Here is a 16,303-nt window from a genome sequence, read left to right on the forward strand (position 1 = left end):
TAATAATCTCATAGCTTAGAAAAACGTCAACTGAACGTCTTTGAGTTTTGTCACCATTGTGCTGAATATTTATGGTCTTTCCCTGTTTGCAGGCCTGAATTCAGGAAGGGAGCAATAACTGCTATAAAATCCAAAGGTAAGAACCAACTGTTACGTTATAAAAACCCGCGTCTGTCTTAGGGAAGTTTAAGTGGCAGAAAGCCCCTTAATTACAACATTATTAAGGAGATGGGGGAAATGTGGTATTTCCCTGACTCAGCATAGGAGCAGGCAAATAGCTATTGATGGGAAATTCTGCATCAGAGATGACGTGTTTCACAGAGCATGATTTAGAAGGGCAGTGATCTTTGCACTTGGTGATTAAACTAAATAGGAGCAGGAGGTTCATAGAATCACCAGGGATGGAAAAGACCTCCAAGACCATCTGGTCCACCTACCACCAATATTCTCATATTAAACCATGTCCTTCACACCTCGTGGAGGAAAAATCTGACATTTTTTTCCATCATCCCTCTTTGAAACACTGAGTTCAGAAGCGGATGGGCAGCAGCGTGTGTCTTTGTGTGGTTACCATAGGTTGGCACTCAGCAGCATCTGTACATGCATGTGCATCTGAAACAATTTTTTTCTATGTGCAGGCTTTCTTTTAAATCAGTGTCTGGGCCCTGCATGTTTTCGTTCTCCCCTACATTTGATTTTACTTCTAGTTGCCATAACTGCTGGTGTCTGAAGTCACCTGTAACTCTGTAATGGAAGGCAGGGAGCTTTTTGTACTGGGAGCCCAGCCTCAGGAGCTATGCAGTCCTGAATGATACCAAGCTTATTTCAGAGCTATGGAATCTGAGCTGATTTCAGGATACCATTAACCATGGCTGCTTTGATGCCGTTTGAAAGGCCTCTGTCGCATCTCTAGCCTGCTTAGCTCTCTGCTGGGGAGCTGCGTGTTGTGGAGCCCTTCAGCACGTTTGCTCTCCTCCCACGCATTCAGCATGGGAGCAAGCACATACAGCCTGCCCTGCTCTGCTGCTCATGGCAGACCTGCAGCCCAGGGGTCTGGGGATAGAGGATGAAAGGTGCAGCTGCTGCATTTGTAGATAAGGTATTTTATATAGCTTGTGCCATCAAAAGCACAAAATAGTGAATGGTGCTTCAGTGGAACATGAGCTGTAATTTCTGTATGAGGTTTGACAGTCTGCCTCTCTCCTGCTGTCTGAATCTGTATTTGTCAGGCTTTTGCCTCATTTTGGGGCATCAACTTTATAACTCTGGAGAAATGAGGACTCTCTGAAAACCCTTAGGAAGAGGCAGTGCAGCTCTGGAAGTCAAACTGTAGGCTTGACATTCTAGCTTGCAGCTGCTTCTTATAGTGGGCTGAGAGAGGGAAATATGTCACGTGTGTGTGGACAACCTGCAGAGAGGCTTCATCAGAGCAGGACAGGGGGAGGTGTGAGGTAGGATGTCCGTGCCCCTGCCCTTCCCACATACTGCCATGGGGAACCACGAACCCAAAGAAGAAAGGAATTTGTGCCCAGGAATGTTGTTCCCACCTGTGCTTCTGTTTCCCCTGACTCCCTCAGCCTGTGCTTGTTGCTGCCATGGGTGCAGTTCAACATTCAAACACTGTTGATGCGGAGCCCAGTGTGGTTGCTGGTCAGCAGCACTCCTCAATGGCCCTTCTGTGGTGAAGCAGCTATTTTTTCCAGAGATAAAAGCGTGGCTTTTTGTTGTGGTTTCCTTCTTTTTTTAATCAAGGGACAAAGAAAAATTAACAGTTACTGCACGACTGAGCTGGCAACCTTCACACCTGAATCATCTCATCAGGCCTTCGTTGTGAAGAGCTCTGTGTACTTCCCTGTCTGTCTGCTGCTTTTTTTTCCTTCCACGGGTCAAAGGAATTTACATATCGAGGAATCTCTCAAGCACTTCAAATTTAAATGTGATTCTGTTTTTCAGTGAAATTGCTTGCTAATTACCAGGTCCTTTTGTTAAAGCCATCCAGTTCTTTGAAGTCGTTTTTGCCTGTATGTGGTCCTGTCACAGAGTGGTGTTGTTTTTTTTCCCCATCTGTGACATCATTGCCATTTTTATGCCAGCTCTGTGATGTCATGGTCATCCTGTGACTTCACTGTAGGGTCAAGTAGAGGAAGAAAGTGGAACATAATAGACAAAGCTGTAATTCAGGCAGCAGATGGTCAAGTAAATTGCTTGGAGTGGAAATATTCTGTCAAACTACCTTGAGGAACAATGAAGTCAGCCATGTAAATGACTCACTGTTCCTCCATGGCAGCACAGTTAGGAGACCACAACTTGGTGACAGTGCAGTGCCAGAAATGCACACCTCTGCTGGGGGGGTCCTCAAAACAGCCCAAACCCTGAGCTCCTCTATAAACCACAGTGTCTGGCTACCTCAAAAGAGCTGTAGAATGACGATGCCAGTGCTGTGACATGGGCATGGAAAAGAATGTTTATAATTCTCCCGTTATTCTTCTCTTCACTCTCAGCTTTCTGGGGTGAATCTGACGATAGCAGCTCTGAGTCTCTGGATGTTTTGCGTCCTCAAGCTCACAGCCCAGAAGCAGATGACTTTGATGACTTCTATGACTGAAGTTCTACCGCTTGCTTTTGGGAAGCAAATCAACAGTATCATCTTCCACACCTTCAACGCTGCTGTCTCGGAAGCGCACCTCATCGGTTTAAATACAGAATAAAGATGACTTGGTATTCTACACGGCCTCCTTGCATGCATGTGTTCTCTTAACCACCAAGTGTTTTTCCTTTTCTGAAGGAAACCCAACTGAAGGTATGTCCCCAGATGTTCGCTTACCCCGTGGTGGTTGTACAGCTTTCTCAAGAAGGCTGCTGGAAGCCACTGACGAGTTCCCCATTTCTTTCTGTTACTGGGGATTGGAGCTGATTGGTCTGCAGGTTCTTGCTCACAGCAAGCACCCCCTGTCCAGTGCCATATAAAATGCAAGGGATGCATCTGTGCAGTGGCTAATCCTACGTGACAGAGATGAATGGGTTGTCACAAACAAGGTGTCAGTCAGCAGCGATCGGGAAATTACACCTCTTGGGTCAAAAACTTGCCAGCCTGACAGAATTACACTTACTCTGAGAGCGGTCCCAGCTACTGTAAGCATGAAATGTGGCACTGGGTGATGCTGCTGTCCATGATGCAACGTCATCATGCTGTGCATGTTTATTTCTCTCTGTGATTCAGACCAAGATCTAGAAGAGGCATTGACCACTGGGGAGCCAAATCCATTTCTGTTCCTTGGTCGTATGTGATCCAAATACATCATTTTGTGCTGCAGGAGGACCATGGTGGGGCTGTAGTGCTTAATGACCACATCACCAGTGTTCTTTTGGAAGCTCTGTAGGCCACGAGTGTGCTTAGTAGTAAGGCTACTTCTGACCAGCTTGGCAGCTGCTTTTGTTGCAGTCTGAATGCAAAAAACAGCATATCCTCATGCTTATATGTGTTCTAATATTTTGGCTACAGAGCTAACTGGTTTTGCAAAAAGAAAGCAAGCATTCTGGGTATGCATACATACGCTACACGGGGCTGCCTGGCATGTTTGATCTTTATCATCTTCTGCAACAGATCAAGAAGAAGAAATGCATAAAGTGTACGTTTCTAATTCAGCACGTTTTGGAACAGAACGGAATTTACATGTGGTGATCCTCAGTGATTTTCTGCTTTTAGTTGCTTTGTAAGATCCACGCTGGCATTGCTGCATGGACATCACAATAATTGGATGACTCTAGGAGCTTCATGCATTTTTAATTTTCTTCTTTTAATTCCTTTTATCTAAAATGAAGTTCATTAAACACGAGATTTGCTTTCGAAGGGAGAAACCAGGGGACATATTAAAAAAAAATCTGTTCATAATTATGATAAGTTCAAAAGCAAAAAACAGCACCCCAATTAAACTCTGCTGCAAAGCAGCACTGCAGCTTTGAATACAGCCACCAATCTTTGGGTCTGGCCTATCAAAAACAATTTTGAAATGGTAACAATATTCTATTTAATAAAAAGAACGTGGAGCCCGAGTCGAGCTTTGAAGAAGGCTTGAAAATGAGAAGAAATGGTTAGTATAGATACTTGTTTCATCTTACAGGTTCCCAGTTTGGCAGCGGTGCAGTGTTGATTATTCCAACGACTGGAAAGTGAGTGCTGCTAAGGATGGAGTGCATCAGCGGGGTTGTTGGAGTGGGAGGCAGCCGGACTCTGCAGTCACAGGATCCCAGCCAGCATCATGGGTTTGTCTGGGTCAGAGTGGCTGCTCTGTTTCTGTGCCAAGAGGAAGAGCGACTCTCAGCCTGCATGCATCTGCACAAGGGAAGCTCTTCAGTAAAGGCTTCAGTGTCCTCCACTGTGCCAGAGTTTCCATGCATGTTGGACCACAGGCTACTTTAGGTTGGGCTTGAAAACCAGTTTTGCACTGTAGTGGTGGCAGAACCAGAAGCATTAACGCTGTCCTGCTGCTGGTCCTGGTAGACTACAAGGTATTTCTAGGAACTTCTAAGTAGTCTTCTAGCAGCACGTTGGAAGCTTATTTTCCTTCTTTATCTGCAGTCTCAGTGTCACCCAGGAGACTTGTAGCACAATGAGTGTGTGACCCCACCATGCCGGTGCCTGGTTTGTTGCCCCTCGGTGCTTCGTTCTGCCTATCTAGCCATGGTAATTCATTCCTGAGGGCTCTGCCCATCTACTAAACATAAGCTCACCTTGTCACGTCACAGATGGACCATTGCTATGTGATTTCCAATGATCATCACACCAAAGTTCATCTGGAAGAAGTCTCTGCGAGCTGTGCTGTGAAGTAACGCTGCATCAGATCTGCAGCGCCTTTGTAGTTTTTAAGCTCTTTCTGAGTGATTCTGGGTTCTTGATGTCAGCCCACTTTAAATCTCCTTGCATGACACAAGGCACCCATCACTAGTCTCTGGTGCTTTTCATTCCCTCAGTCCAGCTCAGCCTCAGACATGCAGCTAATGACAGATGACAGATGGCTTCGGGAGTTTCTGCTAAGGCAATATCTCTCTTCTGCTATTTAAGCGATAGCTGAGTTCCTCCAGAGCATTTTTTTTATATATATTATACTTTTATTGTGCACAGACTCATTAGATGCAAAACGTTCTGCCAGTCAACTTTATTCTGCTCCTTGACAGCTGTCATACCAGCAGCCTGAAGATGATGACAGGTGATGCTGATGGACAGCAGGACTGTAATCAATACAGCCTGAACAGATTTAAATCAGCATGCCACTCATCCACTGAGAATACTGCAACGAGAAGTCTTCACGTATTCCTGCTGTGTACTTGCAGTCACTTAGAGCTGCTCCCCAGCCCTTCATCCCCCCCATCTGTACAAAGAGCTGGGGTTGCCCCATCCCAAGAGCAGAACCAGCATTTCTCTTCTTCATACAGATGGTGACCAGCCTCGAATTTGTCAAGATCTTGACAACAGAACTCCAGTTTCTAACAGACTTGTGTCCTGGTGCAGCCTTCTGGCACAAGAAGCAGCAATTTAGAAGGTGCCTTCCCCCCTTCCCACCATGGATCCTCCCCCATCCAAGAAGTGCAGGGTTTAGGGGAGCAATGGCAAACCTGAGCCAATGGATGTTGATCCACCCAGGGGCGATGCTGAGCCGATGGAGGTGGACCTGCCTCCTGAGGAAGAACCCATGGAGGTGGATCCATCTCCATCACGGCTGGGCATCCATTATAACATCATGATCGCCCGTCGACGTCGCCGCATCCAGGAACGGCGCTCCAGGGGCTCTCGCTTTTCATCTGGGCGTTGAGGAGCCACCATCCGCCCGAGAGCCCCAGCACCAGCTGCTGTTCCCTATTAACCCAAGGGCTCTCACCCCTTCTTTCCTGAGCCCTAAAGAAAAGGGAAGGACTTAGACTGGTGTCCTCCAAGCTGCTGCCATGCCAGCACAACAGGAGGAGCCCAGCACAGTCCTGAGCTCCTGTGGCTTCCAGGTGAGCCCTGAGGAAGAGGGCAGGACTGGTGTCCTCTGAGCTGCCATGTGAGCTCCCTGCGGCATCCAGGTGGTGTTAGAGAAGCTACAGATGCAGCTGGTTCCTCTTGAGAAGCAGAAGATCTTGGTTTGGACAGGAGGAAGCATTGAAGTTCCACACAAAAGTCCATTCCAGTTGCTTCATTAGGACTATTCGCAAAGACAGGACAATAAACAATTTTACAGGACAGTAAATAATAATAATATAAAACTAAACCAGTAAGTGGGTCTAAGACTCCAGTGACTCTCCCTAAGGCTCTTCCTACAGGAACAGTTCCCTCTTCACAGCCAGGTGGATGCCAAGATATGAAGAGCATCATGCCCTCAAATGGTTACAGAAAACAAGAGCAGTGACCCAACTAAAACACCATCTTCATACCAGGATATTTTGCAAGATTTATTTGCTTTCATTCGCCCTGCAAAATATAGATTAACTTTTGAAGGAAATGTTTGAAAAATAATAATAATAATAATACTGCAACAAAGCTTGTTTACACAAGGAATTATGAGATAAGATGATTATATTTCATTTGCATTTGTCTCTGTTTTGGTATTATCAGGGAAAAAAACAATTGATTGCCCCTCAATGCAAAGCATTCGTACTAAGTTTGTCGTACTACGCACTAAGTTGCAGCAGGAGCGGCGATATAATAGGAAGCTTCAATCAAGATAGGTTTTGTAAGGAGCAGATAAAGGATGAGCTGATACAACAGATGTAGCGCCAGCGCAAAGTTGATGGGGATATTTATTCCAGTCACAGATTGTATAAAGGATGTGACAACAGAAGATGGCTTACCAACAGCTAAGGGTTTCTTTATGCTTGCTCTCATGGCTCTCTACAGCCTGACAGGAGGCTGTGTGAGGTGGGGTCGGCCTCTGCCCCCAGGGAACAGCCATGGGACGAGAGGGGATGGCCTCACGTTGTGCCAGGGGAGGTTCAGGTTGGCTGTTAGAACAATTCCTTCTCCACAGAGCGGTGATGCAGTGGCACAGCTGCACAGGAGTGGTGGGGTCACCGTCTATGGAGGTGTCCCGTGGCCATGGGGATGTGGCACTGAGGGACGTGGGCAGTGGGCACGGTGGGGCTGAGCTACGATTACATCTGACGATCGCAGGGTAACCCCCCCTTCCAACCGCACTACAGCCGCTCCGTACACATGCGCTGCAGCCGCTCCGCCCCTAAGATGGCGGCCCGGCCCCCATGCTGCCCCGCGCCGTTCTCCGGCCCCGGAAGCGTTGGGCGCCGCTTCGCTTGGGGCTGTTCGTTGCCGTCCGCCGCGGCCCAGCGCCGCTATGGGAGTACCGGCCTTTTTCCGCTGGCTCAGCCGCAAGTACCCGTCCATCATCGTCAACTGCGTGGAGGAGAAGGTGAAGGGGGCCGGGCAGCGCGGTGTGGAAGTGCGGGAGGGAGGCGGCGTGGTTCCCGTTGTGGCCGCTCGGGTCTGGGCCGGCTCCGGGAGCTGGGCCCTCCGCGTGCTGGGCCCGGGACGGTCCGCTGGGCTGATGGGGACAATTCCTCCTCCGACAGAGCGGTGGGACAGTGCCATAGACTTCACGTATTACCTGTTTACCATAGGTAATAGGGCTTTAAGTCAGGGTTGGCAGTCGGTTCTTTCACAGTCAGAACTCCTTTGCTTCTCACTTTAGGCAGTGAGGTGATGCTTTAGATTTGGGTTAATCGCGTGTTGAACTTGCAAGGAACTCTCCCTGTTGTCCTTATGGCTCTTTAGCCTCCCATGGGAGTGTTCAAGAAACGCTTGGATGTGGTGCTGAGGAATATGATTTAGCCTGGAAGTATTGGTAATGGTTGGACTAGATGATCTTCTAGGTCTTTTCCAAACTTGATAATTCTGTGATTCTCAGCGCAGCGTGAGGGGTTTGTGTTACCTATAGCTGCAGTGTGAGTTGGTCACTGCAGTGCATTGCCTGAGGTTTGAGGAACTAACACCAAACACGGTGGCTTCTGATTTACAAGCGTTGCTTAATAGCTGCTCGGATGAATGCTTGCCCTGGAGCAGGCTGTTCACAGTCACCGTGGGGAACTTGAATGTGAATGGTTTGTTCTGCTTGCAGCCAGCATCATAACAGGCTTTGGGGTCTGAGCTTTTCATCAGCAAATCCTTCAGTATGTCGCATTTAGGCTTACTGTGGAACAGGTTGCCCAAGGAGGCTGTGGATGCCCCATCCCTGCAGGCATTCAAGGCCAGGCTGAATGTGGCTCTGGGCAGCTTGGGCTGGTGGTTGGTGAACCCTGCACATAGCAGGGGGTTGGAACTGGGTGATCATCTAGGTACAGGTTCTGATATTCATATGTGGTTATGGACTTGAGAGCTGACAGTGGTGAGAGGCTGTGCTTTGTCTGGAATGTGAATTTCTCTCGCACTGTAATCAGTTCTCTGTGTATCTTAGGACTGCTTATAAATCTTCCTAATCAGAAGTTTTGTATCAGTGGGTAGCTTGTCTCTTTGAGATACGCCGCAGTTGATCCTTGTTCTCTTACCTTGCCAGCTAATTTCTTCCTCTTAAATCTGATTAATCTTTTCCTTAAGCTGAGCAGGAAGAATAAGAGGAAGATCTCGAAGATGATATAAAATCCAGGAGAGAATGTGCTTAATCAAATTCATACAAATTAATAAAGCTGCAACTAAAGTATCGTATTTGAAGATCTGTTTTCAATGGTTTCAAAAGCAGCTGTAGATTAGAAGTGAACAGTTTAGTTCTATCACAAGAGATATCGCTCCCAGATACTTAAACCTTTTACAAGACGTTTGCATTAAAAAGCTGATAGGTTTATGAGCGGGTAATGGTGAAGCTGCTGACATAGCAGTATGCAGATGAAAACTAAATGGCTTTTGTAGCCATCTAAGGGAGATAGTGCTTATTTTGCTTTACCTTCAAGATGGGAAATAAGATCTGTGGAGAGGGCAGTTTTATTTTCCATATCACGTAGTTGTAAGCCTTTGATGCCACAGTTAGCTTTGGCAAGAGGTTTGATGGGGAGATCAAGTAGAACATGAGACAAGCTGCTTGTCCTGTTATCTGATGTAAACCAGAACGTGTGCTCTTCTTTTAAAATCAGGGCTTCAGTTGTCCAGAGGAACTTGATAAAAATCATAAGCTGCAAAATAGTGTTTGCACCTGGCAATTAGTTCTTGCTATAAACAAGGCATTGCTCTTGTGTCCCGTTAAGTGTGGTAATGTGTTTCTTGTTTAGTGAGTTCTGAAGGAACCAAGCTGGTCTTGATTCTACATCCCATGCTCCTGCAGCTGCAGGGGCTGTGTAAGCTCAGAGGAGGTGCTGGGTGCATGTTGGTCAGCTTCTAACAAGTATCACTTGGGTGGGAAGAGCAGCAGGGGAACACTTTTCCTGCTGCCTCCTTGAACCCTCTGATCACAGCCTGGATGGAATAGCATTACATTCCTTGCTGGGCTGTACACCTCACTGCAACTCTGTGATACATTATAACTCCTCCCATAAGCCATAAAGTCTTTATGATGAATTCCACTTCCTCTTGGTCAAAGAGTGTCTCTTCTAGCATGGATGTTACTGTATTAAATAGTGTATCTCAGTGGTCTCTTCCAACCTTAATGATTCTGTGATTCCCTGTGAGTCCGTGTGTTAATACTCTGTAGATCAGTTGTTCTACTTGCATGACTGAGTCCTGAAGTAATTGCTCCAACTGCTTTCACAGGCCAAAGAATGCAATGGTGTCAAGGCTCCGGTTGATACAAGCAAACCAAACCCTAATGAGGTGGAGTTTGACAATCTGTACTTGGATATGAATGGTATCATTCACCCTTGTACACATCCAGAAGACAAGTAAGGCAGTTTCCTTTATTTCTATAAATAGGACTCATTTGTAGCCTTTCATGTATTAAATTGAATGTGCTACATTGTAGGCCAGCACCTAAAAATGAAGATGAAATGATGGTTGCAATATTTGAGTACATTGACAGGATCTTCAACATTGTAAGACCAAGGCGACTTCTCTACATGGCTATAGATGGAGTAGTAAGTATTGACTGTATTTAATTCCTAGTTTCAGAAACAGATGGAAAATAACTCTATGGATGTAGTAACTTACCCATGCATTGTGATACCTGCTTTTTGTCTGGATAGGGAGCTTGGAGATGTGGTTTAGTGGTTATACTGTAGGTATGGTAAAGGGAGGATGGTTGGACTAGATGATCTTGTAGGTCCTTTCCAACCTTGTGATTCTGTGATTAGGCTCCACGTGCAAAAATGAACCAGCAGCGGTCAAGAAGATTCAGAGCATCGAAGGAGGGCATGGAAGCTGCTGAAGAGAAGCAAAAAATAAGACAAGAAATTCTGGCAAAAGGTAAAGCTGTGGCCATACCTGATGTTGTTTTTCAAGTGAGAATTGCCTTTTATGTTTTTATTGTTTCAGTAAGGGTTAGAAAAGGGATGTTGTGCTCTCAAATATCTTTGTAAATTACAGAGAGGGAGGGTGTAGTGGATCTTTTTTCTCCCCTAAGTTAAGATCCAAGATAAAATGTCACTTTTGTTTTCTGTCTTCCTGCCTGAAATGGATTTGTGTTCTTTTAATTCCTTCAGGAAGAAAGTGAACAGAAGAACAGGGATAAACATAGTTTTGCTTAGCCTCCCACTACTATTACAGAAAGGAATGAATGTTTCTGGGTCCTAACAAAAAGTTAGTTGAGGCTTAGCAATGGAAATCGTGTGAAGGTGTTGCTGCACAGGAATAAGGAATATACTGCAAGCAAGGGTAGGTACTTAGATTGGAAATTTAAACTCAGGAACAGGGCGACCTCAGTGCAGTCTGAGAGTGACAGTAATATGACTCGAGTGAAAGCAGTGTTTGTAGCTGAAGAATGCTGAGTGTGCTGGAGGAATTACTTCTTCCTGCACAGTCACCTGAATTAATGTGGCCTTCCAAATGGAGGCATAGCCTTGTTAGAGGTTAAAAAGGCAGGGCATGCTTTTTTTGTTGCATTTCAAGACTATGGAGACTCTTCATGAAGTTCAGAGAGAAGTTGTTAGAGTAACTTTGTTTGGGAGCTCAAGTGAACAAGTAGTGGAAACATAGAGAACAATACAAGAACTATTTCCTAATGTTTTATCTCATTTAGCAAGTTTAGTTTCTTTGAGGCTTCTTCTAATTTCTGGCAAAGCAGGTAGTGAAATTACTGCTCTGAAGCAATAAACAACATTTCTAAGAGTACCAGTACCTAATTTTAGGATGAAAGTAATGTAATGTTAATTGCTATCAGGGTAGCCATCAGGGTGTTTGTCATGCAAAAGTACTTCTAATGTTCCATATTGATTTACTCATGTTAAATGTCTTTAACACTCTAGGTGGCATTCTTCCTCCGGAAGAAGTGAAGGAAAGATTTGACAGCAACTGTATTACCCCAGTAAGTGATCTTGCCCTTAACCACCAATTGTCAGTATCTGGATGATGGCTTAATTTCTTTTCATCTTTCCGTTTTTAGGGAACTGAGTTTATGGACAATCTTGCCAAATGTCTCCGCTATTACATCGCTGACCGTTTGAACAATGACCCAGGGTGGAAAAATTTGACGGTAAGTTTCACAGTTTGATACATGCATTGTTTTTATTATCTGAATGATGCACAATAGATGTCAGTCAATAAAAATTATTCATAGCAGCTTTCATGCTTTTCTTGACTTTGAGATTCTCTTATGCTGCTACTCAACCACTCCACTCCCATCAAGTTCTGTTTCTTATAGCCCTGTGTTTCATCAGTTGTCTGTATAATGTATCAGGAAGCTAATGATATGATAATTGCAGTGTATTTGAATCAATATGTCAGCTTGATCCTGAAAATTAGAGAAAAATTAAGGTCTGCTCAGAGGACCCAAACTCTTAAATAATCGATTTTTGAGACATAATATGAGACTTGACACTGCAAATTAGGATTTCATATACTGAATGTGACTTAAGAATACTTGAACTACCTACTGTTGGTGGGATTTTTGTTTTTTTTAAGGCTGGCAGCACAAATTGATCACCTAATCTGTACATCTTCTTAGGTAATCCTGTCTGATGCTAGTGCTCCTGGTGAAGGTGAACATAAAATCATGGATTACATTAGAAGACAAAGAGGTATACTTGTAACAGGCTGCGGTATGACATTTATTTCTCACCTGTTTTGCATTTATTGAACCAAAGCTGTGTGATTTTCTTTCATGTAGCTCAACCAAACCATGACCCAAACACTCATCATTGTCTGTGTGGGGCTGATGGTGAGTTCTTTGCTGACAGTATATCTCGCGTTAAACTTTCTTGTGCTGTTTTTCGACTGTGTTCAGCTGTAGCATTTAGAATTTGGTTTGCATTTGTATAAATAATCCAGTGTATCTGCTTTTGACGGCTGCTGTCTGTGGCTGAAGGGCTGACTTTCACTTAGTTGTACTGTCTGGGTAGTTTGTGGGTGAGCCCATAGTTGTGGTCATGCTTGCTTAAAGCACAATGAACGTGGCTTTATAGTTGTTTGTTTGAAGAAAGTGCTTAATGCTATCTCTCATTAGATTTTCTTCTTCTCTTTTGATTGGTAGCTGATCTAATAATGCTTGGATTAGCCACTCATGAGCCACATTTCACCATCATTAGGGAAGAGTTTAAACCAAATAAACCCAAGCCATGTGCTCTTTGTAACCAGATGGGTCACGAGGTTAAGGATTGTCAAGGTTTGCCTAGAGAAAAACAAGGCAAGGTAAGAATCCTGATCTTTCTACAAATTCTTCTCAGTGTGAACTAATTTGTGTCTTAATGATATCCTCACATTATTCTTGCTGTCAGTTTTGTCTGAAGCGTAATACAAATTATGCTACTGGAATTGCCTGGCTTTTGTTTTATATTAATAAAATGATACTTCTGTAGCATATAAATACTATGTGGAATCTAACTTTCTCACTTATTAGTTTTCTTTCTTTTTCCCACTGGCAAGGGAGGATAATCATTAACTTAAGACACACAAAGTAGTGAAATACATGCTTGGCATAAAGAACTTGAGGACCAGTGCTTGTGTATCTCTTAGCTCTTTTCCAAGTATGCTTTAAAATGGAGCAGGATAAACTTAAAAGCGAGCTTGGATACAATTCAGTTATTTCTTTTCATTTTAGCACGATCAGTTTGCAGACAGTCTTCCTGCCTCTGAACAAGAATTTATCTTCATCCGCTTATGTGTTTTGCGAGAGGTATGTTGAAGCAGTTAATAAATCCTACATATATGAGTAATATTAAACTTTGTTGACAATGGTTCTTGGTGTCTTTTGCCTGTGTTGCAGTATTTAGAAAGAGAACTCACTATGGCCAGTTTACCTTTCACTTTTGATTTTGAAAGAAGTGTTGATGACTGGGTCTTTATGTGCTTCTTTGTTGGAAATGACTTTCTTCCTCATCTGCCATCTCTGGAGATCAGGTATGTGAGAATATACTTTCCTTCAAGTATACCTCCTGTAGCTTTAAATGACAAGTCTCATGCTTTTGTGTTTGCTTTCTAGGGAGGGAGCAATTGATCGCTTGGTAAACATATATAAAAACGTGGTGCACAAAACTGGGGTAATGTTTTTTTGTTCTTTTTAAAGATCTCTTTGTTTGCTACCAATGTAGATTTGTTTTTCAACCACATTACGTTGTGTTTTACAGGGCTATCTCACAGAAAGTGGTTTTGTCAACCTGCAGCGAGTCCAGATGATCATGTTGGCTGTTGGAGAAGTTGAAGATAGTATATTCAAAAAGCGAAAAGACGATGATGTAAATTCCGTGTTTTGTTCTTGGAATTTTGTTTTCATCACTTCTGTTACTGTGATAATCCTTAATAGGATATGAGGGGGGGAAAATCCACATTTATATCTTGTTAATATCTGCAGCGGCTTTGTCCATGGTTGAAAATTAGCCAAGTGCTTCCAGTTGATTTGCTTTTCCTAGTAGAGCAGGGTGTTTTTTTCTGGTTGCTATCTCAAGTAGCAACAAAACAAGAACTGTATGTGAGTTGTGCCACTCTTTGAATAGCTACTATGTAAACTAAACAGGGATTATTTTTTTCTGTGCAGGGATGGAATACTAAATATGAGTTAAAAGTGCGTTCTTGCCTTTCAGTACCTCTTACCTTGAGTTTTGTCCAGGAATTGTTCTTTTGGTCTATCTCTGCAGTCATTCATGCAGTTTTGGCAGACAGGCTGTGGTTTATTCATTGAGGGTGAGGGCTAAAACACTTGTGAATGAAAGAAGATAACTGTATTTACTGTTCAGTCAAAAAGTGCTCTGCAAGTGTTGCCAAAACGTTTGATTTCTAATTGCTTCAGCCTGTGCTTCTCTTGAAGTGGAAATACTGACTTGATGTGCAAGATCCCGAGATCTTTCCTTGTACCCTGTCTTTTTCCTCTTCTGGGACTTAGTCTCTCTTGGCCTTTTGGCAGATGTTCCACACCAGTCAGGGAGCTCAGGCGTGTGATATTACTTAGTCCTTTGACCCTGATGTCACCTTGAACTGGCTTATTAGGTGATTAAAGTCATGACCAAAATTAGGGGCCTTTGAATAAGCAGCAACTCTTTTCTATCGGTTTTCAGGGTAAGTTAGCTAGAAACTTCTACCTTGCATTGGGTTTACAGGTAAAAGAACTGATTGAGGTGTTATTCAGAGCATTACTCAAAAACCTGACAGTCTTTTGGCTGAGGATTATAACAAAACAGGTTTCCAAGAAGTCTGTGTGACATTTTCCTCTTTATTCCTTACCTAGGATAACTTTAAAAGACGACAAAAAGAAAAAAAGAAAAGAATGAAGGTAAAATCATTTCTTTCACAATGCAAAAACTAGCAAGAATTAAAATATGTGCTATAGCTTCTAGTGAACGTGGTGGCTGAGGCTGTAGTTGTGATCATGGCATTTTCTGGGCCGTGTGTGAACTATTTTAGGGTTGTATTTTCATGACTTTTTGTAAACTGGGGCTTTGAAGGAATTGCATGTTAAAGACTTCTTAAAAGGAAAAGGAGAGTTGAATGTTATAGCTGATACCTGTATGTTATTCAAGTGCCCATAGTTAAACACTTTCATGATGATTCAGTGATTCTTGATGGTCACAGTACAAGAATTACTTTCCTATGGGTTGACATAAGTCTTCTTAGAAGTTGTGCTAGGGAGATGGGGTTTGACTTAATATTTTAGAATCATAGAATTACCCACGTTGGAAAAGACCTTGAAGATCATCAAGTCCACCCACAGCCTAACCATAGTACCCTAACTCTAACAACCCTCTACTAAATCATATCCCTGAGCACCACATCCAAATGGCTCTTAAACACATCCAGGGATGGCGACTCAACCAACTCACTGGGTTTAAATATGCATACTGATTTGCATTAAATTGATCTGTTTGGGTACAGACGTGTTTCTATCAAACATGAAAAAGACATACCCCAAACTACAGTTACTACACAATTCTGTGTGCAAGCAAGTCAGTGCTGTCAGATGTTTCATAAACGTGTTAGGGAAGCATTAACTGGTGTTTGAACGTGTCTGCCCTTTGTAGTCTATATAAGCTGAATCCGTCAAGATCTTATATTGAATTAAGATTGTTAAATGTAACTAATTAAAGCTGAACTGAGGGGCTAACTGTGTACCTACGTAACTATGTTCTATTTAACATGCTAATCTGAAAATTGTGAGAGCATCACCACATTGCTGTGGAGATGACATTTCTTTTTCAGCATACCTGTACACGTTTATTTTCTAGAGAGATCATCCTTCATTTATTCCTGGTGGGCAGTTTTCTCCTCAAGCTCTGGGAAATCGCACCAGTCCTCAGGCAATCAGTAACCCCAGGCAAACCGCCTTTGAAATGAGAATGCATGACAGACAGAACTCCGTAAGTAGATGTTTAAAGGTATTTACAAATAGAAGGGGCTATAATCACGTCCTGTCCACCTGTTTGGTTCTTTTTTCTGTGGGGACTTCTTATTTCCCGCTGCTGTTGAAGACTGGGGGAAAAGAACGTGGGAGTTGGGGCATAGCTTGGTTGTGCTGAAAACTTCAGCTCCAAATTCCCATAATAATACACATATATATAAATCTGAGTAAATATAACTCACTTTATTTAAGTGTACTTTCTGCTAGTCTTCCATTTAATCTTGAGGCTTCTGCACATGGGTTAAGCAGATCAGTTACTTTATGGAGTTACGTTTACTAGGTCTATTATTGTTTAATTGCAATTATTTGTCTTAGCTTTGTAGAGGTGAAAATGTAATATTAAATCTGTAATATTA

General features: G+C 43.4%; 2 protein-coding genes across 8 annotated transcripts in view; both read left to right on the plus strand.

Moving 5' to 3' along the window:
* KIZ (kizuna centrosomal protein) overlaps window positions 1-2,731 on the plus strand; it is a 39,016-nt gene extending 36,285 nt beyond the window's left edge. For all 6 annotated transcript variants that reach the window (XM_015856663.2, XM_015856664.2, XM_015856665.2 and 3 more), the window contains 2 exons: window positions 93-136; window positions 2,502-2,731. In XM_015856663.2, coding sequence (XP_015712149.1) covers window positions 93-136; window positions 2,502-2,605 — 148 coding nt within the window. In that variant the 3' untranslated portion in view covers window positions 2,606-2,731. The remainder of the gene's footprint in view (window positions 1-92; window positions 137-2,501) is intronic.
* A 4,479-nt stretch (window positions 2,732-7,210) lies between these two features.
* XRN2 (5'-3' exoribonuclease 2) overlaps window positions 7,211-16,303 on the plus strand; it is a 37,298-nt gene continuing 28,205 nt past the window's right edge. The window contains exons 1-15 of one of the 2 annotated variants that reach the window (XM_015856636.2): window positions 7,211-7,400; window positions 9,725-9,852; window positions 9,933-10,044; window positions 10,261-10,372; window positions 11,371-11,429; window positions 11,508-11,597; window positions 12,069-12,141; window positions 12,231-12,281; window positions 12,594-12,751; window positions 13,161-13,235; window positions 13,326-13,459; window positions 13,542-13,599; window positions 13,687-13,794; window positions 14,781-14,825; window positions 15,775-15,906. In XM_015856636.2, the coding sequence (XP_015712122.1) occupies window positions 7,326-7,400; window positions 9,725-9,852; window positions 9,933-10,044; window positions 10,261-10,372; window positions 11,371-11,429; window positions 11,508-11,597; window positions 12,069-12,141; window positions 12,231-12,281; window positions 12,594-12,751; window positions 13,161-13,235; window positions 13,326-13,459; window positions 13,542-13,599; window positions 13,687-13,794; window positions 14,781-14,825; window positions 15,775-15,906 (1,410 nt within the window). In that variant the 5' untranslated portion in view covers window positions 7,211-7,325. The remainder of the gene's footprint in view (window positions 7,401-9,724; window positions 9,853-9,932; window positions 10,045-10,260; window positions 10,373-11,370; window positions 11,430-11,507; window positions 11,598-12,068; window positions 12,142-12,230; window positions 12,282-12,593; window positions 12,752-13,160; window positions 13,236-13,325; window positions 13,460-13,541; window positions 13,600-13,686; window positions 13,795-14,780; window positions 14,826-15,774; window positions 15,907-16,303) is intronic. The other variant, XM_015856634.2, reaches the window with a different exon arrangement.

The sequence above is a fragment of the Coturnix japonica genome, chromosome 3, assembly GCF_001577835.2.
Source record: "Coturnix japonica isolate 7356 chromosome 3, Coturnix japonica 2.1, whole genome shotgun sequence".
Taxonomy (NCBI): Eukaryota; Metazoa; Chordata; class Aves; order Galliformes; family Phasianidae; genus Coturnix; species Coturnix japonica.